Source organism: Phalacrocorax carbo, chromosome 7, assembly GCF_963921805.1.
Source record: "Phalacrocorax carbo chromosome 7, bPhaCar2.1, whole genome shotgun sequence".
In the NCBI taxonomy this organism is placed as follows: domain Eukaryota; kingdom Metazoa; phylum Chordata; class Aves; order Suliformes; family Phalacrocoracidae; genus Phalacrocorax; species Phalacrocorax carbo.
Genome location: NC_087519.1, coordinates 50,625,255 through 50,650,021, shown reverse-complemented (window position 1 = coordinate 50,650,021; position 24,767 = coordinate 50,625,255). Strand labels below are relative to the sequence as shown.

At 43.5% G+C, this 24,767-nt stretch overlaps 1 protein-coding gene across 2 annotated transcripts; it reads right to left on the bottom strand.

Annotated features, from left to right (window-relative positions):
- Positions 1–19,341, bottom strand: SEC62 (SEC62 homolog, preprotein translocation factor). 2 transcript variants are annotated; one of them, XM_064457973.1, is made up of 8 exons: positions 19,207–19,341; positions 11,331–11,439; positions 10,837–10,942; positions 8,362–8,572; positions 6,670–6,762; positions 3,080–3,140; positions 2,054–2,173; positions 1–1,454 (listed from the first exon to the last, which is right to left on the bottom strand). In XM_064457973.1, exons 1-8 carry the CDS (start codon positions 19,240–19,242, stop codon positions 988–990), a joined length of 1,203 nt encoding a protein of 400 aa, XP_064314043.1. In that variant the 5' UTR covers positions 19,243–19,341; the 3' UTR covers positions 1–987. The 2 variants fall into 2 exon arrangements, with proteins under 2 accessions (XP_064314043.1, XP_064314044.1); XM_064457974.1 differs by lacking the exon at positions 19,207–19,341 and adding an exon at positions 16,390–16,502.
- Between the last annotated feature and the right edge of the window lie 5,426 nt (positions 19,342–24,767).

Genomic DNA, 24,767 nt, shown 5'->3' with positions numbered 1-24,767 from the left:
GTTGTTTGCTTTCATTTAATAAAGATCAATTTACTCAAATACATGGAATGTTGGCACAAAACTAAAGCTCTTGTGGAACAGCTACCAACCATACACAAATATTCCGTGAGGTCCTCTTGACTTGCATTTCTCCGATAGATACACCACAAAATGGCTTTAATAATACAACCTGAACGCTGGATCAAATCCCTAAATAATAAGTAGCAGTTAAAGTAAATGGTTTGCTTTATTTGTAAATTATGTACAGAATACATTTGTTTTTATTTTTTTAATTACGACGGAGCAGGAGGAAGAAAACAGCCATCATTTCCAAACCGTGCTGCTTCCCTCGCCTGCCGGAGATGACATCTTTCTCTGAACCAGATGTACAAAACCAGTTTGGATTTCCTCAGTTGCTGGCACACGGTCTGGAGAAAGAGAGAACGCCGCGGCCAAATTCAGCGCTACCAGCTTTTTACATTTTCAGCAAAATACTTCGACTAAAACTAGTTCTCTTAGGAAAGCCTTCACAATCTTTTGAAAATAAAATCAAGAAAAATATCAAGAAAGCTGTGAGCTAAGGAGGGCTTTACCTAACTAGCTATCGAATGAGCATAACTAGGAATAATCTGAGATTTGGTCATTCAACTTTCACCTGTTTTACAAAAGCAAGTTGGAGAAGCTGAACTAATTGACCGGTTATGCAAGTACCAGAAAACTACGTTTTTCAGTATGTTTGAGGACGAGCTGGGCAATCTATCGATCAATAGAAAACTTGTCAGATTGATAAAACTTCCGTAAATGGATATTAATGATTAACGTAGTACCAAGTCATGAAGTTAACGGTTAGGAAAAAAAAAAAAAAAAGGAAGGAACTGGATATAAAACTGTTTGGTAACACGTATATTTCAGCACACAAAGATGCTACGGCATGGGCTATGTTTTGGTGATCAGCCAACAAAGAAAATCCAACCATTTGCACATACTTAGTCCCAAAACCACAGTGAGTTATGATTTTTCATGTGAAGGCCTACTTTCAGTATCTTCCTCCTCTTCCTCCTCACAATCCCCTTCATCTGTTTGCTGTTCCAGTTCCTCTTTTGTGATCATTTCAAAGTCGTTTCCATTTCCACTACTGTGCTGGGACCGGTCGTCTTCACGCCTGTCACTGTCAGTGTCTGAATGTCGCTCTCCTCCTGAGCCGTCCGTTCCCGAGTTCCTCGTTGCTTCTGTTTTCCCGTCGTCATCTTCCTTCTTCTCGCTATCTGATTTCTCCTCGCTGTCGTATTTTTGCTGCTTTTTGGATTCTGATTTCTCCTCTTTCTTTAAGTCTGCTTTTGGTCCTTTGTATTCGTGTGTGTACAGGGGCCTGAAGGAGTCAATGAATCCCACGTCTGCTGTAAGATTTGGCAGGAACCAGAAGTGATGCCTTCCTCCAGTGATGAGCCAGATGATAAGGAAAAGGATGCAGCGAGCTGTGTAAAAAAGGGAAATTTGGGGGTTTTATGGTAAACATCCACATGGTACAACCGCGGTGTAAGAGCTTTCTGCTCCTAACAGGCACCCAAAGTCGGGGACAGGGCTGACCTGGAGGGAAAATCTCTCATTCTGCGGTAGCCCTGTGGAACTGTTTGTTCCCACCACGTCTCCCCCACCCCATTATTTTGTCTCCGATTTAGCTCTGTATCCCCTCTGCTACAGAAGTACAAGCCAAAGAAAGCTTTACAATCCTGGTTACACCGCTCTCACTACTGAACCTGTTCTTATAGACAGTTCTTGGGCTTGTTTTGCCTTTCTTCTTTTTTTTTTTTTTTTAAACGGAGGCCATAAACAAATCGCCACCCTACAGGAAACACCCACAGGTGTCGCAAGCTCGAGCTTTCCTTCCTTCTGCGGCACAGCCCTGACACCCAGTGGCCACGGGGGAAATGGAGAGGTGGAATCAGCCCGGCTACTGCTAAGAGCAGCGTCCCGGGAAGTGAGGCAGCGACATATCTCGGGCGGTGGTTAAGAAGCCGGCTGTGCCTCCGCCCTTTTAGACTTCACCTGCTGATAAAGCAAAGATGACACTTACCAACGGCAAGAAGGAGGATACTGGCGACGAAACAGCCTGCGCACACGCTGAGGTAATAAACACCAACACGCATTTCTGCTGGCCAGAGCGGGAACAGAGTTGCAGCTATAACAGCGATCACTAAACACAAAGATACAAAGAAAAGCATGAGAAGCACGATTAGATTTCCTGGTAGGTGTATAAAGGTTCTAGGCTTACTGTTTAATTCAAGGTACTGGCTTAGCATAGTATGAGTTACTGATAGTATTTTAGGCCTTGACTGAAACCCTGTCTAGTCCCACCGCTCCTACTCTCTCGCCAGGTAGGGACAGACCGAGGGCCACACTCAGCAACTGGAAGTCGCTGCACTTAGAAGGGAGCCCAGGGAGCAGCTCAGAACAGAGGGCACGAGCAAATGGGGAGCAGGGAGCTGCCGATAACCAGCGCAGCAGGACCTGGGCGCAGGGAGCTGGGGGAGAGCGTGGGGGCCCCGAGGACTGGCCACAGGCCTGGATATGGCCGCAAGGGATGACAGGGTTTCTCAGGAAAGGTGGTTCTCCCGGGGAGAGGAAGCTGGAAGGTACAGGTCAAGGGTGTTAGACCAGCAGTCCAAAGATCCATTAGCTCACTGGTGGCAGTTAACATCAATACTAATTTAGATCAAAAAACCAGGATTAACAGATTGGGCTTATCCTACGCGAATACAAGTTCTAGGGTCAGAAAGGTACCATCCATAGTTCAAAATAATTCCTTTAACACCTTCCACATTTTTATACAACCCACCAGACTTGCCTACTGGGCAACTTCCTCATTAGCTTAAAGCAATGGAAACAAACCAGCTTGCCAGCCTGTGTAAGTTCAGACATTTGCAAAGCACGTTTCCGGTTTGCTTTGGTTTGTTTTAAACACTGGCTGGTATCAAGCCATGCTGAACCTGAGGAGCAAAATCTCTGTCCAGAAAAAAGACAAAGCTCCCCAAGGACAGACAGGCCTGTGGATGCCATGCCTATGTTTACGGTGTGCCCGCTAATATCTACTCTTACTTACCAAGTACAAGTCCCATAGCAAAAGTTTTAAAGTGAACAGGGTCGTAGATCCACACATACACCTACAACAGAAATAATCTAGTTTACACCTGGAAAACAAGCTCTCTGTTAAATGATGTCATTCCCTCGTCCAATTGCTGGCTGCCATGCTCCAACGCCTGCTGCTGACAAACGGCCCTGCGGTCAGGAACGCACCAGGGCAGAGGAGGGGGCAGGGGCCCTGCGCCCTAGGCTGGGCTACGCTTTGAACAGGACCTGAGGCAGGTTTCTGCCAGTGAAAGGGGTGCGAAAGGAGGCAGCCACGGGCCGCACGCCTGCCTCGGCTACCTGGCGGTCATAATCCCAGCCTCGTGGTGGGAGGCCCAGGGACACCGCGCTGCCCGGGCAGGGCGCTGGCTGTTGCAATGGCTTCCAGCTGGGAGGGGCAGAAGGCAGGGAAGGAGTTTCCAAGCTGTGGAAGAAAACCAGTGGAAATCTCAGCCTGGAACTCTCAAAGAATTACTTCATGAAAGAAGTTGTACCCAGGGTAACTTACGGGTGATGTAACATCCTGGGGAAAACAATCAGACAGTAAAACTGATGGGGAAATGACAGATTCAGAAATACCACTGAATCAAGGTTTGGTTTTATCTTTCTTTATTTGTTAGTGTTGTTCAGCACAAAGCCAAAAAACTTCTGTGAAGAAAAAACTTCTCAGGTTCACTGAGTGGAAACAAAAAAAGTACTTCTAGGTTTGAAGAGATTCTTCCCATTAAGAGAAAAAAACCAGACTGAATGTGTGGAACAAAGCAACCAGCTGAAACACTCAGCTCAGCTTAAGTCCCATTTGATGGCCTCAGGTGTACCCTCTGTTCCACAGCGCCCTGTTACCAATGTCTGTGCAAGAACAGGGGATCCCTTTGAGTCAGATTTGCTCAGCCTTATTAAAAAAGCTTCTTGGTAAAGTGCAGAATTCGCTGAACTAGTAAAATCAGAATGCTTTTTTTCTTACCAAATGAAACAGTTTGAACCTTAACTATTGTTAACTGTGGAAAGAAGCTTCTGATTACTAGAAACCAGCAACCCTCACAGCAGATGAGCTGATATGAACTAACAGGAGGACACCTCAGAGGCAGTAATAGTTTTTCACTGTGATGCAACAAGTATTTAATATAGAACTGGCTCAACAACAGAATTCAGAGGGTTGTGATCAATGGGGCAGAGTCTGGCTGGAGGCCTGTCACTAGTGATGTTCCCCAGATGTCTGTGCTGGGTCCAGTCCTGTTCAACATATTTATCAATGACCTGGATGATGGGAATAGAGTGTAAGCTCAGCAAGTTCACTGATGATCCCAAGCTGGGAGGAGCGGCTGATACACCAGAAGGCTGTGCTGCCATCCAACAAGTCCTGGACAGGCTGGAGAGCTGGGCCCAGGGGAACCTCACGGAATTCAGCAAGAGCAAGTACAAGGTCCTGGCCCTGGGGAGGAACAACCCCATGCACCAGTAGAGGTTGGGGGCTGAACTACTGGAAAGCAGCTCTGCTGAGAAGGACCTGGGAGTGCTGGTGGACAGCAGGCTGACCCTGAGCCAGCACTGTGCCCTTGTGGCCAAGGAGGCCAACGGTATCCTGGGCTGCATTAAAAGGCACGTGGCCAGCAGGTTGAGGGAGGTTATCCTCCCCCTCTACTCTGCCCTGGTGAGACCACATTTGGAGTGCTGTGTCCAGTTTTGGGCCCCCCAGTTTATGAAGGATGTGGAGTTCCTTGAGCAAGTCCAATGGAGAGCTATGAAGACGATCAGAGGACTGGAGCATCTCCCATCTGAGGAAAGGCTGAGACAGCTGGGTTTGTTCAGCCTCAAGAAGAGAAGACTGAGGGGGGATTTCATCAATACCTATGAATATCTAAAGGGTGGGTGTCAGGATGATGGGACTAGACTCTTTTCAATAGTGCCCAATGACAGGACAAGGGGCAATGGGCAAAGGTTGGAACACAGGAAGTTCTACCTGAATATAAGGACAAACCCCTTCCCTGTGCGGGTGCCAGAGCAGGGGCACAGGCTGCCCAGAGAGGCTGTGGGGTCCCTTCCCTGGAGACATTCACACCCCGCCTGGACACGGCCTTGTGCCCCTGCTCTGGGGGTGCCTGCTCAAGCAGGGGTGGGACGGGGTGAGCTCCTGAAGGCATCTTCCAACCCCCGCCAGTCTGGGATTGTGTGATTCTGCTTCTCACAGGGTGTGAAAGTTGACTGGCTATATGCAGGTGTAACCCTGCTGCCAGTCAACTGTTCTGTGAGCCCAAACAAACTGATGATCATGACAGGTGACTGGGCAACGAGGCAGTGTGTAATATTCAGTGTTTGTAAGCGCAGAATAAGGAAGAAAAGCTAAAAAAAACCATCTCTCATGTAAATACACAAGGACTGGCTCTGAATGAGCTACTGCTGAAGAAAGATGTTGGGAGTTGCAGTTCTTAAAAAAATGCTGGCTCGTTAATAAACAAAAAAGGAAGCAACGTTAAGACAAGGAGTAAGCACTGTTATACTGCAATCCAGTACTGCGCCCAACTGAGAATGCTGCATGCCAGCTGGTTACCCCATGTTGAGAGACGACGGGCGGGGTCAGAGGTGGGTGTTACGCTGGATGAGGTGGGATGAAACACAGCAAGAAGGCAGGTTGTGAAGAACTGACTGAGAAGAGTGAAATAAAGATGCATGAAGGAAGTATGTTTTCCACACAAGTGCTTTATTTGCAGCAGTCGCTGCCATGTATGTTTTATAACCAAAGGTGTACAAGAATCTTGGGGGAGATTCCAGCGCAGGGTAATTTTCCTGAAGTAACGACTTACCATTTATCCCAAATCTTGAAAGCACAAATACGACTCTCTACATTACAGCGCTGTTAAAGTATTAATACTTTGTCTTCCCAGAAAGCAAGGTACAGGGAAGTATTTAAGACCACGGTTTCAGTGGAAAGTCAGGACGAGAATTCAGGAATGCCTAAGTGCCACCTCTCTGCTCAGATGACAAAGTCAGGCAGCCTCTGGATGCCAGATATTTTTTACTTCCCCTCTTGTGATCACCCATCATATTCTAAAAGGCTTGTCTCTTGTTTAGAAATATTCCAGCATGACAATGGCCACAGGACACTTTGGGCTGGAAGGGACCTCAGGAAGCCTCTAGTCCACCACCCTCCTGTTCAAAGCAGGGGCAGCGGCGAGGCCAGCCTGGGTTACTCGGGGCTGTACCTGGCTGGGCTTTACCCAGTCTGCTCTTGAAAGCCTCTGAGCACAGTGGCTGCAAGGGCCGCTGCGGGCAGCCCCCTCCAACACCCCGCTACTCCCTGAGGGCATGCACTTCACCTCATGGCTGCTGACATGTAATCTAGTGGCAATTAAGCTTTCTTTTCGATTTTTTAAGTTACTCTCCTACATTTATTTCCATCCCACTTCCTTGCAACTATCTAAACAGTTGTTGTTTCAAGATCAACCATCACATTGCCATTAACTTTTCATTCAGCCTGTCAAGAGTTTGCAGAAATCCAGCAAATTAACCTATTATCTGACAATAGTACATTGACCCTGCAAGTCAAAAAGTACCCATAAATCCTACCTCATTTCCATCCAGGAAAACCTGGTCTTCGTGTGGCTCAAGTTTAAATTTCCTCTTTGTCTCCTTTTTCTTGGGTGTTCCTGGGGTCTCATCCTGAGGACAAGAAAAAAAAAAAAATGAAGAGGATTTTAATTTCTAGTGTTTTAATATATTAAGTCCGATAACTTTTCACAAACTTAAGACCATATTCACACTTTTTTTTTTAAGTAAAGATGCTTTATTTCCTCCTCTTCTCATTTATTACCAACTGGGTACCTCAAAAATAAAGGAAAATTGTGAGGAAAGAGAAATTTTATTTTTAGTTAGTGTCTAAGGAGTAGACTATGACTTCAGGATTACATTATGTCTGCAGACGCATGGCAAAGCTCCACTGATATTAACACAAAGTCTGAAAGAACAGAAAAGAAAGAAATAGAACAGGGTGCAACACTTCAGAATCACTAACTTTATTAGAATTCTTTGGCGCTGTGCTGCCCTATTTACCACAGAGACATCCTTTCAAAATCAGTTTCTGCCTGTTTATTCTCTATCCCCCTCAATCCATTTTTGCACCTTGTGCTTCCTCCTCTCTGTCTCCTTCTCTTTGCTTATTTCTTTGTTTGAAATTAACTTTCTGATTTTTGTCCTGCCTTGTTGTTCCAGTTACTACTGACTGGCTTATATAATCCCCTAAAATATCAGTTCAATAAATAATGATTAGTTTAAAATCAACATTACATTTAATAACGTAACTCTCCAGATGATGGGGAACTGGAGGAGCTCATGACTTTCATAATGAGCCTTCTAAAGGCCCTCAAGAGCCAGGGAATTTTATACTGATTTCTATGTTCAGACTGCCAGCAAGGTGGTTTTGTTTTTAATTCTTTTATTAGCCATGTAGCTTCCTTCTGAGATCTAGACCTCAGTACACGGACTACACCTTTCACTAAATGTGCTGTTATTTCACTTAGGAGTGTCTGCCTGGGAATAACTTTTGAGCACTGTCTTACGAACTGTCACTGGAATCATCCCACCATACACGCAGAAGAAAAACCACATCCCTTCATCAAGTTTCTCCTGCAGATTCCTAACATTTCAACTTAGGAATTCTGTTCTGCTAATAAAATTAATCAGGAATGAAAACGTGCAAAAGCACATGAAACTCTGTACAGTGATAATAGTCTGAACTTTATGAAGTGAATCAGAAGTCTGTGAAAACTAGGCATGATGCACATTAGTAATGGAGCTGGCAGAGAAAAACAGCCCACTATTACAGAGCCGTTCCCAAGCGCCAAGTATCAAATACTACATTCCAAACATTCTTATTACCAAACATTGCAAAACTGTTTGTTTCACACGTGCAGCTGCACCGTTTGGAGATGTCAGGTCCCACGCACGTGTGTCACTCTACGCTAACGTACACTCGTACAAGGCATCATTGCCTGCTGCAGCTGAAGAGAAGTAGTCGGTTTTTATTAACTCAGCCCTCATTAGAAGGAGATGTGGTACACAGAGGCCCAACTGAAGCCTCTTTTTTGATTATAGATCAAAATAAAAAAAAAAGGAAACTTATTTTAGAGATAAACACAAGCAAAAAAAGGTATGTCACATTTTAGAACAACCAGCCGTACTTTTAAGCCATTGTAATCTTAACAATCAGTTCACGTATTCTCTGTCTCTTCTACAGATAGAAGAGACAAACTCTTCTCTTACCTTCTTACACTCCTCTTTTTCACCATCCTTTTTCTTTTCCTTTTCTTTCTCCTTCTTAGTTTTTTCATCTTTGCCACTTTCCTTCTTGCTCTTTTTCTCCTCTTCTTTCCCACTCTCGGTCTTTCCCTTTTCCTTTTCTTTCTTTGTATCCTTGTCAGGTTTCATTTTCATCACTTTTAATGCTCGATGAAAGAACTGCTTTTTCAGGAGTCTTAAAATAAAAAAAGTGAAATGATACATTTAAGTGTGGCTGCGATAATAATGTTTACAGTCAATTATTTTATTAGATACCATTCTAGATTATCTATCTAGTATAATCATTAATAGAACGACTGAACGACAGAGGTCACCGTCATCTGCTCTATTTGCAAATAAATACACCAGACTTAGTTATCCTGGGTCTCACCTCTCGCTTTGCTTTTTCATTCATCTGTTCAAAACCACGTAAAACCCATACTTTTCTGTGGCAGCATTTTGCGTAGATATAAATGAATACACAAGACGTAGGATGGAGGAAGCCACCAGGTCAATTTCATTATCTTTCCCATTAATGCAACTCCAACCACTATTTATTTTCAAGTTCATGTTGAAGTATTTCATAGTAAAACTAAGAAAGCGGGCATACGGATTATCAAGTTCCTTGGTAAGAGGTGCGTGATGAATAAAATCGCGCCCTTGGAACTCCGGCGCACACGCACGCATTCCGTTCATGCCACCTACAGACAATTGCAGGTATGTAAAAAACCTTCCTTCAGACAATTGTTGACGCAGATTCTCTTTCTAGCAACAGAAAATCACTTGGTTTGTGATTTTCTTTTGTGAAGAAACTACTTTACTTCACAGCTGGAAGTTTAGGGGGCACAGGTCCACAGGAGAGGTCTGGCCTGCAGGACCAGGACCTTTCGCTTGCAGGAGCTCCCTCTGCCTCTGATGGAATATAAAAAGCCGGGACTGTGCAAGACCTGCTGTTCAGCGCATGGAGCCGTGCTGTCAGCGCAGCCAACAGCCAGATCCTGAAGCGGGGCAGACCCTGATGTAACTAATGAAGTCCAGATTGCTGGCTGATTCCCCACTTGTTAACCCGCTACAGATCTGCTGAACAAAGCATTATTAATGGAGCTGATTGGTGAACGAAACTCCTCAAAAGAAAACGTAGTGAACTTAGATCAATAAGTGAGTGTACCAGGAGACCTCACCTACGTGAGCAGCGCTATGAATTCAGGTAGTAACTTGTTTTAAATATGCAACTGATCGATGCAATTGACACAGGATGAAGGAGCAGGATCTGATATTTGGCTTTTGTTTGATAGGGCACGTAAAACAAGCAATAGCCACACCAAGAGAGTTAAGGTACTTGTTTTTAATACGAATCAGAGCCTAGGTAACTTCTTATACCGAAGGGATTATTTTTGTATTACGATATTCCGCCATCCCTTCCAAAAGGCAATGGAAGCAGTCAGTGCTAACGTTTAAAACTCTGAAAACTGCTTCAGTGACTAAAGGTGGCTGTAGCATTATTAGCAATATAGAAGCGAGCAAGAGAAACCAAACTGCAGAGATGGTATGGTGCCAAAAGGACCATCAGGGCACGAAATGACACCAGGGATAAAAATCACTGCGGAGAACAGAGGGTTGAACTGACTGTCTTTGCACGCTACGCAGGGATTCTTTACGTGGCTGGAGCTGAAGGGCTTAACCAACTCTCGACCCATCCAATGCTTTAGTAACTGAAGAACAAACACACAGACTTCTACCCCAGTCCAAAGACTCTGGAAGGGAAAACTTTTCTGCTCACATCAAAGTAACGCTTTTTCTAAACCTTCCCGAAGAAATCAGCAACAGGATTGAAGTTCAAACACAGAATCAACCCTGCCTCAGCCCTGGAACTTGGGGGAAGAATTTCACCTTGCTGCACAGCTATCTGAAAGAGGCCAGAAAAAACCAGACTAAATATCAGCCATATTCTTGATTTCTAAGTAGCTTTCGCAGAGTTTACACTCTCCAAGTGTAGACAACCCTCTAAACCCTGCATGTCTGCCCCAAATGAGGTATAGTCAGAATATGCCATTCATCTAAACAAAGCGCTTGGAGTACTCTAAGCGGCAGGGGCATACCCTCTGAGAGGCATAAACTGAACCTCAAAGTCCAGCTTCTGCCACAACGGCAGACTAGGTCCACAGGAAGGAGAGATTTGAGTGCTCTGACCCTGCTGACTTAAAATAACTCTTTAGGAAAATTGTTTTGTTCATCTTTCTGCCCCAAGCAGCATAACGAGCATGAGAGAGTCTTGAGAACAAAGATGATAAAACTTCATTGTTTCCACCCTCAAACAATAAAAATACAATCATTATTTTTTATGTACAACCACAAACGTTTTAGAGTGTGCGAAGCCTAAGTGAAATTGGTTCCTGAGTAACTATGACATCTTGACAACTACTCTCCTTAATAAAACTGATGAGTTAGGCTAGGTCATACCTGTTGCAGTAATCAACTACAGACTCTCGGGTTGTAAATAAAGCCTCTTCTCCTTTCTTTGCCTTTGCCCATTTAGAATCCAGGAGGCAATCCACAGCTTTTGAGGCTAGAGGGAAAAAGGGAATTAAAAACGCATCCAGATTAATGACATTTATTTTAACATTTAGCCTACATTCCTTGAACCACACCAACCAGTCAGTCAGTTCTGGTGACGTTCCACATCCCCCCAACCTTTAAAGACCAGCTGCTACACTGAAATACAGCTCTCTTGACAACTACACACCTTTAAATCATAAAGCAAAAAGTTTATTGTGTTTACTTCAGGGTGATAAGATTAATTCTATAGCTACCTAATGCCTAGATGAGTTTTCAAAACTCAACTGTAAGATCAGTACTTACTAGATAAAGCACTAACAATAAAAGCAAAACAGCCCCCGCCCCACACACAATATTGGAAGCAGAAATTTTCATGCCCTGGTTAAAAGTAACCCTACCAATAAAATAATCAACTCGGTGGCCCATCATGTTGGTGGATTTTGTCGGACAGTTGAAGCGTAAGTATTTAGCAACAGCCTTCTCCTCTTTGAATGGCTCACCGACCTCCTACAGGAGCAAAAGGGCAAAATTAATACAGTTTTTAAACACATAGGAAAGACACTCATCTGGGCTCAAAAATCAGACTTTGCAAAGTCCTCATTATTTTATGGCAATATCTAAGTAACAAATGAAATGTAAAAGATACAAAAATAGGTCAAGTAATTTTTCCCAAGAACTTTCCGTCTACATAAAAAGCTAAAAAAAAAAAGCATTCCTGTAACAGCTCTGTAAAAACAGCAATTTAAAGGAGGAACTAAGAGAAGAGCACTGGGCGCATGGAAAGCTGCTTACAGCACACAAGCGTGGATGAAAACAGCTGTGAAGCTGAGCGCAAAGAGAAACAACAGAGTGAAGAATGAGCACGTATGAAACGACAGCGATGCAGGCGTATCGACAGGGTACAAAGCAGCCTAAATTTCATGTGAACAAGTAGAAAACCATGGTGAAAAGAAGTTGGAAGGCTTGGCTAGAAAATGTCAGTCCCACTGCATGACTTAATGACACTGCAGAGTTCCACTGAGGAGGTTCTTCCATCCTAGAGACTAGGAACATCTGTTAGAAGCACAGCAGGATGAAGTACACTAACAACAAAACAGCTGATTTAGGAACAGGGAGCCTGTGGTCTGCACGCTTCTATGAATTCTGTACATTTACCAACTTGCAGAGAGGTAGCAGAATTCAAAGATTTGTAAGATGGAAAGATGGAGATGGGCATTTTTGATTATTTGAAATTAAGATCCAACACTAGTAACAGGAAAGGAAGATCTCTCTAATGTTCCTGCTTCACAAAAAAGTATCTGAAACAAACATTTGGCATATTACACTGACTCATGCAAACTTCCTCAAAAATTCCTTTCTGTAAGAGCGCTTTCAATCAGTAAGGCTTAATTTTTCACATCTCCCCGCTACTCGCAGATCAATAACAGAGAAACACCACAACATCTTTTCAGACCGCCAGTACCTTTTCTCTACCTATTCTTCTCATGCTGACTGAAGAAATAGATTAGAGAAGCCATAAAACAGATTGGTGATTTACTGGAATATATAGAATTCAAAGACATAATGTTTTTAAAGGTCAATAAACATATACCACCTCCATTACTGCTTTTAAGATGTAGAATCATAATATTGCAAGAAGCATGTTAAGTGGAAACACAAGGTCAAATAGATGTTTTTAAACCAGAATAAAAACTTCAGATGGTGAGAGCTGTTAATTTTCAACAGTTTGCACAGCTAACTTTCAAAATCAGCTGGCTAATGATTTATCCTTCTAGATGGGATCATCGCTTTTCCTATCTGAGGACAATTTTGAAGAGAATAATATAGACATAAGATATCCAAATGATCAAAAGCACTCCGCAGTTTGTTAGTTCTGAGCTTATTGACATATCGTAAAGCCTAATTCTTTATATGTATGCAGAAATATGCTCTCATACTCACGCGTTAGACCGTTTTAAAAACATGTGCCTAAATCAATCCAGATAATCCTCATCTAGATTAACTCTTTCTCCATGTTCAATCCTTTTTTTTTTCCCCCGCAATTTTAAAAATCTGTGTAAGTCATGGAAAACTATTTACTAACTGACAGCACACGTATGCACGTAATTTATGTACTGTAGTTTGATGTCCTCTTATATGGTACAGTTATACCAGTAATTGTAAATCACTGACGACACTACCCACTTTGGTACCAAAACAGAGTTGCTTTAATAGCAACAAAATGAGTTAAAAGCATTTAAGGAAAAGGAGCGAATGCGCACCATCGTTACCGTATGGCACACGCGCTCAGGTGCCACAGGGAGTGGTAACCATGTGCAGCAACTGAGTTTCACAACAATGCTTTTCTGGTATCTCCTACCAGCAAATTAAACTTGGAACAACTCCTCCCAGGACAAATGTAGTCCTTCACAGCACAGACCGTAAAACAGTCAGAGAAGCTACAGATATTGGCATCAATGTTAATTCCTCTGCTAGGACTGGGTTTTTTTCCTTCCCAAAACATTTACGATCCTGATGGGTCACGTGATGGCACCAGGGAATTTTTTTTTAAATTGCTCTTTACTATCTACTGCTTTGTCCTTTTCTGTGGGAGTTTCATAACAACCCAAACAAAAAAAGGGTTCCCTATGAGAAAGACTGCCACAGTTGAACTGAGCTTATTCTGAGACAGTTTCCCCTGCAATTTAATCCTCATTTTTCATCCCATTTTCATCCCTTTATTTGCAGAGACAGGCTTCTGTTAAAATATTAAAACAGATGACTGACAAAAAATATTATTTCATTTCATCATAAAGTGAAATCCACAAAAGCCCTGAAAATTTCAGCGTCCTAAGCACAACTTTTTAAAGATGCAGTTCAACTGATCTTCATGTTCAGTTGTAAAAATAGCCAAAACCCAGGCATTTTAAGCCTTCTTATACATTTAGGAGAAAAGATTACACAAACGAATCAAGGGGTAGTTCTCAATAAATTATGAAGCTTTAAAACAGATGACACAGCCTTAAACAGCATTTGGAACCTTCCTGATATTTTAAGTTTGCTTTCCTATAAAAGACAGACAGATTCAAGAAACATCTCAGGCAATGAGATGTTGTAGATGTTATAAACTGTCTTCTCAAGTAAAATTCTATGATTAAACTGTTTTCAAATAATAAAAAATGGGATAGTGCCAAGCTTCCAAATACTTCTGCTCTAGATTTTGGTTCAGACCCTTGCATCTACTTTGATTTTATACATCAAAAAATGCATGTTGTCACTAGACAGCATGTAAAATTTAGAGATTTATGATCCCTGACAATTTACAAACTCTGGAAGAATGCCATTAAAAAGCAAATCAAACCCAAATTCTTATTTATCTAGACAGAAGAACTCCATCTACAGGCAGACAGGAGAAGCAGTGCTCAGCCTACCTACTTACTCGAAGGCACTGACATTTTCCATTTTTTAAGACTAATTCTAAAGCACTCCTATCAAAATTCTGCCCTGTATGAATTCATACAACAACGCTGGGACTGAAGTGAAAGGAAAACCCTAACCAAATTATTTTTTTACCATTATGTCCCAAATCGAAGTATAGCACAGTGCATTCCAAACTTCCTTCAATACACTGATGTAGTTCCCAGTTAATTCAGCCTCCAACTGGAACTGCAACAGCAGAGAGGCCTGTATCCATTAAAAATAAAAACATCTGAACTGAGCTACTAAACTAGCGTGCCCATGAGCTCCCTTCTCCCTCTCATCTCTACCTAAGTATGACTTATTCAGGTTCTCTTACTCCTGGAACTACTCAATGGATGTCAAAAAGCCAGAGCGTATTTGTGGTTTGAAATTTCACTCTTTTTTTTTTCCCCTTTGCATCACAGTTGGGAGAAGACAGGCACGACCCAAGACAGGATGATTTCCTTCCACAAAAGCGTAATGTAAACAAGGTTTCTGGAAAATCAGAATAGAATATCACTAACAAGACCAGCTATTTCAGGTGCAGACAAACGCATTACAAAGATTTATGTTCCTCTGTTTTAAAAGGATCATAAAAATTCTTTGAATCTTCTGAATCGCAAGATTATCTTCTTCCTTTCCCTCGTGACTCTCAGGACCTTAGAGTAGATGATGTTCTGTGACAGGAGAGCAGGTACTCCTCACCCATCCTGCTGAAGCATTTATACTTTGCCTAAAACAAATCAAGGTGCAGTAGGACAGACAAAGCCACACAAATTAGCCTAATTAGACAGATCACCAGGTGGGAGTGGGTAGGGGGGAAACAAACACATATAGGGTCCAAGGACTTGCTCTTAGGACTCCATCTGTATTTTCTTCAGTGACTAATAAATATAAAATTGTCCAACTCCTGCACTGATGACCAGTACATGCATTGCCTGAGGTCTCCTAAAAGAAACGTGGCGGAGCCATGCAGAGAAACCAGTTCTTCAGGATTATCGTGGCTGTGTGCTAGCCACAAGACATTAACTTTTCTTCACAGAAAAAGATTTAACAGGTTTTTTTTCCCCTATACACATCCTATAAAAACAAAGTATTTCTTCCTTCTTTCTTTTCAGCCATTGCTGATTTTTTTGAGCAAGAGCTGTAAACATAGAGTTCTAAAACTCATGCCAAAGGACCAATGTACGGTACTTTGAAGCCAAAACATGCCAGCTTCAGTCCCCTTCTAAGCCTAGGCCAGGTGTTTCGACTTTTTCCCTTCCCACCTCCAAAAACATAACTCAGATTTTCAAGAGACAGCAATTCTGGTTTTACTGACTAGTGGGGCTGCTACTTTTAATTCCTATTTTTCTGCAGTTCCCCTCCCATTATCTTTGTTTCTTCCTCCTCTATCACCTGATTCCACTCACTTTCAAAGTAGTTATTTAGCCATTCTTTGTTATCATCCCACTCAGTTTTACTACAATTTTTGAGAAAATAAAGACAAACAGGCAAGCTGGATTGAAGTCTGTGTTACTAGAAAACCACTGCATTGTAATTTCTGCAGATCCTTTCCCCATACTCATTCACAACAACCTGTAGCACGGGAAGCAGCAATGCAGCTGCTGCACATTTTCCTTCTAGCAGAGCCCAAATCAAGACACAGCAGAACTGTAGGCTACAACGGTTAATACTGCCTAGTAGATATCCTTCATCAGGAGAATCTCAAAGCTTGAATCCATTGATTCAAAAGGAAAAAAGAAGTCAACAAGGAAGATACATATCATTAATGGCACGTACACGGCATTGATGCCACCTCAGCCATCAATTTGCAGTGAGACATTTGCCTAAGGACTGTTCTATTTATAAAAGCAGTATTTATATGCATTACCGTTTCTAGAGCAGAGGATGCAGCACTAAGGTGCTATGCAAGTGCTATTAAGGGCAACAAAAAGATAAACAAAACTTCATATGGGCAGAATAAAACCGTGCACAATGGAATCCAGCCAATGTAATTAAAACTTAATGCCTACTTACCAGTCAAATGGCAGACCTGCCAACGGATTGCCACGTGTTACCCACTGAATGCTTGTCAAAGTAACCAACTCTGAAGATTCTGTGTTTAAGTGAATATTTCAGGATGTGGATAGAACCCTATTTTTTTCCCCAAGAGATGAAATAGCTTCAGTTGGGTTGCTGCAGTAACAGGCACTCAAAGACAGCCCTGATCTTCAGTCTAAAGAAAATATACTGAACTAGCCACTAGACAACATATGTTGGTTTTCTTTTAATAATTCCTTTATACACAGCAGGCATTCTTGATTTCAGAAATTTGAATCATGGGGGTGCTCGAGCAGCCTGCATCCTATTGACCACCCTCTTTTCACTACTGCATGTCTAATTAACACCACGTTAATTACAGTCAAATTACCGTCAGGAATGACACTTTGGAAACTTTACCTCTAAAACGTCTTTATTCAAATTTCTGAAGTCAAGATTTCGGCAACTTCCGTAACTTTCAGCTTGTTGCCAGAGGAAGAGTCTAAGTATGCAATACAGATTGGGCAATGCATCTTTTCATGAAAATGCATTCTATAAAACACATCCTTCCTGCCATCACTTCTGACGGAAAACATAGAAAGGACTTTGAACTATTTTACTGAGACTTTTTTCATGTCTCATCTCACGTTTAGCTAGCAACTGCTGTGATTCCAAACTTGATGACAGACATAAGACCCTATAAAAATTATTCAGAACCCAGTTTATGTACATATTTGTCATTGAACTCTATCACATCAGCCTCTTCCATAGCTAAATAGACCATCTCCTGCTAAGACCCATACTCTTGTCAAGAAATACAGCTCTACTTCATGACCACTGGGTATTCAAATGTCAGTTGTACACAGTGCAATAAACAGTCTCTTTATTAAGGGGAACACATCACCCTAAAGTGAGTACACATTTCTAAAGCACTTGAAACACCTAAAAATAAACATCTCACACGTCACTTGAAATGAAGAAACTTGCAGCATTACCCTGAAATATTATAATCATACTGTAACTATGCCAATAAAGTTCAAAAAGCTTAAAAATCCCCCAAAACCAACCACCAAAAAAACCAAACCCCACGTTGTTTTTTTTCACTGACCAATTAAGAAAACCCTCTGGGCATTCAACAGTATTCTTTGTTCGCTCTGTCTCCCCATTGTTATTGACATACACTGGGCAACTACGAAGGCGCAACAGACTTTTATCTGTATAATTATATCACAAATTTAGGCCACAATCTTAAACCTTAAGTGTTAACACCCAGACATGATTTAATTACCAACAATCCGGGAAATACTTTTACTGCTAAGAGGCTGGAAATTAAGCATGTGCTTAAGTGCCCGCAAGACCACGGCCTTGGGTATTATACAAAACATTAAATTACATTTAATTTGGTTTTTATGGATGCTTTATTGAGCTGTTGTTGCCCTTGGTAAGGGACAGTCTACAATGATGATGAAAAGAGAATAATTCTGCCATGTTTTATGATAATTCATTGAATGTCTGTAATTGATAAGGCTTGCTTAACAAGATTCTGGTTAATTATTCTTGGCATTCTGCCCCCCCCCGCCCCTGTAATTTGAATTAAAGGGGGGAAAAGGAACCATTACAAGTGTGGAGACATTTCCATCTCTTTGGGGGAAGGGAAAGGGAGGGAAAGGAGAGAGGGCAACCGAGCAGAAGGACCACAGTTGAAGTGTACGTTGTTGAATGGCTCTATGATTTCTCTCATGAGTATTACCTCCACTTAACCAAATGCTATTCAGGCTTAGGGTTAATAATGCGTAACAGGCATTATGGTAACCGATGCTGTAACTATGCCCAAAACATGCATTAAAAACTCTGTAAAACTCACTGTTAAGGTTAGACGTCTGAGAAATACAGACATCCAGGTAAGTGGAAATACCTTCATTTTACCTCTAATAGATACCGCATAATTCTCACTACGTTCTAACATCATCTCAAAGCTGATTAGGTCTATTTTTAGACGCGATTGTTTGTTTACATTTTCTAAACCTAAATATCTTTTTCTTGCCACATCATTTGCCGGCTGGGGACACGTTTGTTTTTAAGAAGCTTATACCGCCTGTCCCATGCCTTTTGCTTCTGAATCACTGGAGCAGACCGGCTGGGTGTCAGCTCTAGGCTAAGCTGGCTGCTCACCTGGGTGTCCTGACTGCTGTCCTCACTTCAGTGAGCTACTGTGCGACATCGGTAACGGGTGAGATCCCAAGTATAACATGGCGATTAAAAACAGATCACAGCTCCGAATCCCCCTCTCTGGCCATCGATGCGATGTATTTGAAGGCGCAGACCCCGGGAGGACGAACCGGCCGGGCTGGGCTGTCCCGCCGGCCGCCCCTCAGCCCCTCCGCCGCTGCCGGACTAGCTCCTACCCCCGTTTCTCCATCGCCGCGTAGCGGGGCTCCAGTTTTTCCTCAGTATTTATGAATTTGCTAGAAAATTCTGAGGAAAATCTGGGCCCCCCCTCGCCCTAGTGCCAGCCCGGGCTTTCACCAAGCTCCGGAGCGGGGTTCCCGCCGCCCCAGCGGCGGCCGAGAGGAGGGCGCTTCCCTCACCGCCGGCTTGCCCGGGCGGACGGCGGCGGCGGCACCACCACCACCACCCGCCGCCGCCGCCGCCTCCTCCTCCTCACAACGGCACGGCGTCGGGGCGGGGAGGCCGCGGAGTCAAGCGGGGGGAAAGCCCCTCTGCGGGTCGGCCGGGCCACCCTAAGGACGGGGAGGGAGCGCTACCGCCGGGGGAGGGGGCGCGGGCCGGGCAGGGAGAGAGAGGCTCGGCTACCTGGATCCGCTTCCTGTGCCTCCGCCGCTCCGCCATGTTGTCCCCGTCTGCTCCGCCGGTGACGTGGGCCGAGGGGGAGCGGGGGGGAAGCGGCGGCGGCCTCGCGAGAGGCGGCGGGAGCCAGCGGAGGGGCGGGAAGGCCGCGCCCCCTCGGTCCCTCGCCGCGACCGCCGGCGGCGTAGGGCCCGCCTCTCCTCGGACCGTCAGCCTGCCTCGGCTCCCTTCAGCTCCCTCGGCTCCCCTCAGCCCTCTCGCCGGGCGGCGCTGGTCTCCGAGATACCCCACTCCGGGTTCCTGTTCTGGCGGGCCGCCCCCGGGCCGAGCTGGGCCCCCGCCGGGCTGTCAGGCCCCACAACAGCGTGTTGGTTAATGAGAAACCTCCCCGCTCGGGGTGGGGGAGATGCAGCTTCTCCTGCTCCTGTGCCCGGGCTTCACCCAGCGGTGCTCAGGCCTCGGCGTCGAAAGTCCATCTCCCAAATCGGTATTTCGGTGCCCTCGCGGGTGGCTGCACGTCGGAGCCCACCCGAGGCAGGAGGCAGCGCTCCAGCCGCAGGCTGGGCAAAGCCGGGGTGCCCGTCGGCCACCAGGGGTGTCGGAAGAAGTAGCCCATCCCGCTGGAATAAAGGTGCTCCAGCTCTTCAGCAGTAAAATTCTGTATGTTTAGTTTTGATACTCCTAAATGGGACGTTAGGCCTTAAAGACACTTGATACAGCAGGCCTTCGTTAGTTGTTACCTACTTAAACACGCCCTGATGGCTCCCTTCTGATATACCTACAGAATTAGGTTTAGAAAGCAACCTATAGAGACTGAAACAGCCTTTTGGCAGAGGTTGTCCCGCATGCTTTTGCCGTGAGGTCACTCAAGTTAGCAAAGCATATAATGGTTTATCCTGGCTCCCTGTTTCCAAACCACACCCTGGCACTTTGGGATGGAAAAGTGCCTGCAGTGCTGTATTGTCTTGTCCAGCCCTTTCAAATCTTGTTGCCCCTTCCTGTTCCTATGATTTTGGAACCTCTCAGATTGAAAACTAGGTAGTTAAGAACCTAAAATTATTTCCAGTGGTATATTTGCCCCTGAGTCACCATGCCAGTTTTTGTGTGGGGGTTTTTTTTTTTTTCTGGTACAACGTCTTTTTCTTTTGAATGTTTTCATCTTGCTGTTGCTGGGCAGAAATCTATACAAGTTACAAATTAAGCTGACTGACTGCAGAGCGAATGAACTATAAAAGTTATTCAAAAGATAAAATTGTAGGTATAGGGAATTAAAGTTTTTATGATTACAACAAAACAAAGCCTTGGTAAGAGTAGGCAAACTGCATTTATTCAAAAAGTACATTTTTTAAGTTGGCAATCATTTTAACAGTTATTCCTTGTGCTTAACTTACAGTAATGTAAAAGCATATCTGAAATGGAGGCTATTTCTAGCAGAATTTTTAGCCATCTGTAACATACAGCTTGGTAATAATACACAATGCCTGCAGGAAGGGTTTTAGCACAGCGTAGCTCAGAGCCTCTCGGCTATCCCTGCATAGGCACAAGCTGAACTTCAGCTGGGAAAATCCTCCCTGCTCCATGGGAGAGGCTGCTTGGAACCACGCACCTGTCTGCTCACCGTGAGGAGTGCAATCGCCACAGCATGGGTCTCATTCTAGATCATCATCCCTCTGTACCTCTACTTTTAAGACCTTACTTCCCATATGCCTTCTGCATCTTGGAATCTACTGCTGATTCATAAACCCATATTTAATGCTTAGCTGTTCCTTTTGCATTTTTTTTTGGCATGGTACGCTATCTGCAGTACACCAAGCTATTTGCTGCCAGAAAACCACCCTGGATTTCTGGTTAATCTTTATTTTTTTCTTTTCCACAGAACTTTTAATTCATCTGAAGTTTGAGAAATGCTAACTTGCAGGAGCTCATCCCAGGACAGCTGGACATGCAGCAGCAGACTGAGGTGCAGCGCAGGGAGCAAACTGATCACTTTAAGCAGATCTGTGGAAAGGACTGTGGAAAGGTGGGCCAGGGAATGAGTCCTCCAGTGTGAGACACTGGATGGTAAACTTCCTGCCATTATGGAGCACAACGGAGCCTATCAAGACTGAATCTTACACAGAACAAGATTATTTGCAGCCATCAGTGCCACAGGAGAACAGGAGAGAAGGAAGTGGCTGAATCTCAGGAAAGCCAGAGAGTGGATGGCTTAAACTGCTTGCATTTAAGGTTAGCGTCTATGTTAACTGCAGGGCAGAATGCAAGAAGTGTTTCAGACCGTGCAGTAAAGTCAGAGCCCCCTAAGTGCCAACGGCCATTTTGATTAGAGTGGGGTTTCAGAATCATGACCACTTAAATTACTGTTGTGAAGGATATTGCATGCAAGTGGAGTGGTTTCCTTTTTCAACCGAAGCCAAACTGATTGCATTTCATTAGCCTCTTTTCCCTCCTCCTCCTCCTGTTTATCCCAACAGCGTGATCTAATACTGCAGTATGGATGCTGGAAGCTTAGTTCAAAAAACAGCTGGAGACATCAATGAAACAAAAACGCATTGTGAGCTATATTAAATATAAAAATCACCTTTTTTATCTGTGTGAGACGTCCCCGGTGATAAAGGGAGCATTCTGACATGTTTGCTTTGTTCTTCTACTCTGCTTTATGTATCGTCTCTTGGCCTCTGAGGCAAGACACCGAGTTAAGTGATGTTCTACTCTTGCTGGTACATATTTTCTTACACCCTTACATTCACTTATTCCTGACAATTTATCGGCATTTGTGCTATTGGTAATCTCATTGTTTGGGGCTCAGTGTCAGTCATGCTGGGTCCATGAGATGATTCGGTGTTACCACTACGGCATAGTTAATATGCACCAGAAGCGCAAGGCTACATGTTGGCAATTGAATTACTGGCAAGCATGACACAAATTGTCTCTGGAGTCACCCTGCCATCTGCAATACAGAAACTGAAGTGACGATAGAAGTCTGTCCAAGTACCTGTTCTGCTGAACAAACCATTCACTTATAAGAACCTTATCCACTGGATCCCTGGTTAATCCTTCTGGCTTTCGGGGAAGAGAGGGGAGAACACAAATCACAACTACCTCAACTATTATCACAGAAACATAGAATAGTTTGAGTTGGAAGGGACCTTTAGAGGTCATCTAGTCCAACCCCCCTGCAGTGAGCAGGGACATCTTTAATGAAACCAGATTGCTCAGAGCCCCGTCCAGCCTGGCCTTGGGTGTTTCCAGGGATGGGGCATCAACCACCTCTCTGGGCAACCTGGGCCAGGGTTTCACCACCCTCATCGTAAAAAAAATTTTCCTTATATCCAGTCTAAACCTCTTTTAGTTTAAAACCATCAGCCCTTGTCCTGTCACAACAGGCCTTGCCAAGGAGGTCGCCCCCTTCCTGTAGTCCCCCTTTAAGTACTGGAAGGCCACAATAAGGTCTCCCTGCAGCGTTCTCTTCTCCAGGCTGAACCCCAACTGCCTCAGCCTGTCCTCGCAGCAGAGGGGCTCCAACCCTTGGGTAATTTTTTTGGCCTTTGGACCTATTCCAATATTATATAGGCAGGCAAGAGGGAAGGTAGGAAGGAAGGAAAGAGCTTCCACAGAGGGATCCAAGGAGGGTAAGCAAATTCCCCAGCCATATGTTAGGAGCCATTTCCTAGATCATCCACAGATGGTAGCATGCAGGCTCTGGAATGACCCCCTCTTTAATCCAGTCAGCTTCAGCACTGAATATGGGTTCAAAATGCAAGGAATGTGGGCCCTGTACTGTACAGGAACACATACTGTCAAGGCAGGTTTAGCTAAAATCCACCCACAAACACATGAGTCATTACTCAGAAGCACACTCCAGTGTGGACGTATCCTGAGTCACTTCCACCTCAGAAGCTTATAAATATTTAGTTAGCCACTTAGCTTTTAATTTAGCAGAACAACAAAGATTCATTAGACAAATCCCCAGAATTATCTTTCACTAAGAAGCTTCTTAAATACTTCCACTCTTGCAAGTTCCTTTTCATTTCTATACAACTCAGAATTATTTGATACATATAACTTACAAAAACCATAGTTGAACTAAGAATTCATTTCCCCTGATTCTGGTCCTTTTGTAATTAATTTCATCTATTTCAAATACAAGCTTTGCTCATTGCAAGAATATATTTCTATTTTAGCAATAACTGGTGAACTCTAATATTAAAGACCTGACTCCCCTGATGTGGAGTGACATATAGGTCTTCCTAAAGACCACCATAAGTTCTGCTAGTCCAGCAGACCATGCTGGAGTCAGTGGGGCCGTACCTGGACACATAAATATGTTCAATGGAAATCAATTTTTTGAAGAACCAGATGAGGTTTGGGGGGAAAAATAATAATAAAAAAGGCTTGCTTGTATCTCTGTTTTTTTGGCAGTGGCGGGGGGAGAAGAATGGTAATATTTAAGTATATAGCACTAGAAAAAAGAAATTCTAATTATTTTATAGCATCATACATTTGTTGTTATGACTACAAGTGTTTGAGTTAAGAATATTTGTTTTATAAAAACGTGATTCTCAAGTTTACATCTCTCCAACTTACAGATTCAACCAGAAGCTGGTGATTGCTTTACAGACCATCTTTCAGTGCAGGCTGTTTACAGACTGCTGGAGGCCCATGAATCACAGAGTGAGCAGCACTCCTGTCCCGCACAGCTGTTTGTAAACTGAAAGGTAATCAGCAAAGATGAAAACCAGGTTGGCTTGATGCTTTCTTTTTTTCCCCTTGGTCAGCAGTGCTTTTTTTGTTTGCTGTTTTGGTTGATTGATTTTTATTTCAGTAGTTCATACACGCAGATGCCAGATATATGTGTTTTTAAATTTTGAAAAAGCAAAACATCTATTTGTGTCTTTGCTGTGCTGTAAGAAAAAATACTGTCACTCTCTGTACAACCCAGACAATAGGTTCTGCTTTTCTACAGACTGGGTAAAAGACTTGGCATCCTCACCAACAGAGAAATTGTCGGTTCGAGAAGAACGTGTGGATAGTAGCAGAACTAATGTCTGTCTGGAAGAATACAGACTTAGGTAAACTTGGCACTGGGACAAAGGAAAGACTGCATAAAGTCCAAGTCAACAGAATAATTCTTGTGGTCTCAACGTAGGTGATAGTAGGAGCAAAGCCTTCCCAAAGAAAGAAAAGAGATATGCAAATGCAAAGGCAGAAAGCAACTGCCCGCCCCTCCAAAAAACCCCAAACAAAAGAAAAAGGGGAGGTGAGTTTTCCCCTTACCATATCGTGTGTTCTTATTACACTGAAACTGCAATAGCAATATAGCTATTTATTATAACATGAAGGGCTTAGCCAAAACCAGGCTTCATGGGTAGCTGAACCCTGATGAACACTCAGCCTCACAGAGCTGACTTGTTATTTTCCAGTGAACAATAAAGGGCTTATGTAGGACATTTGTTATGCCATTATCAGAGCAAGGTACCAAAGCAAGAGCTGTATCTAGTTTTGGGTGCTTTTCTGTAAAACATCTGATGTTGAAGGTGACTCAAAACACTACACAACCAATTGACATT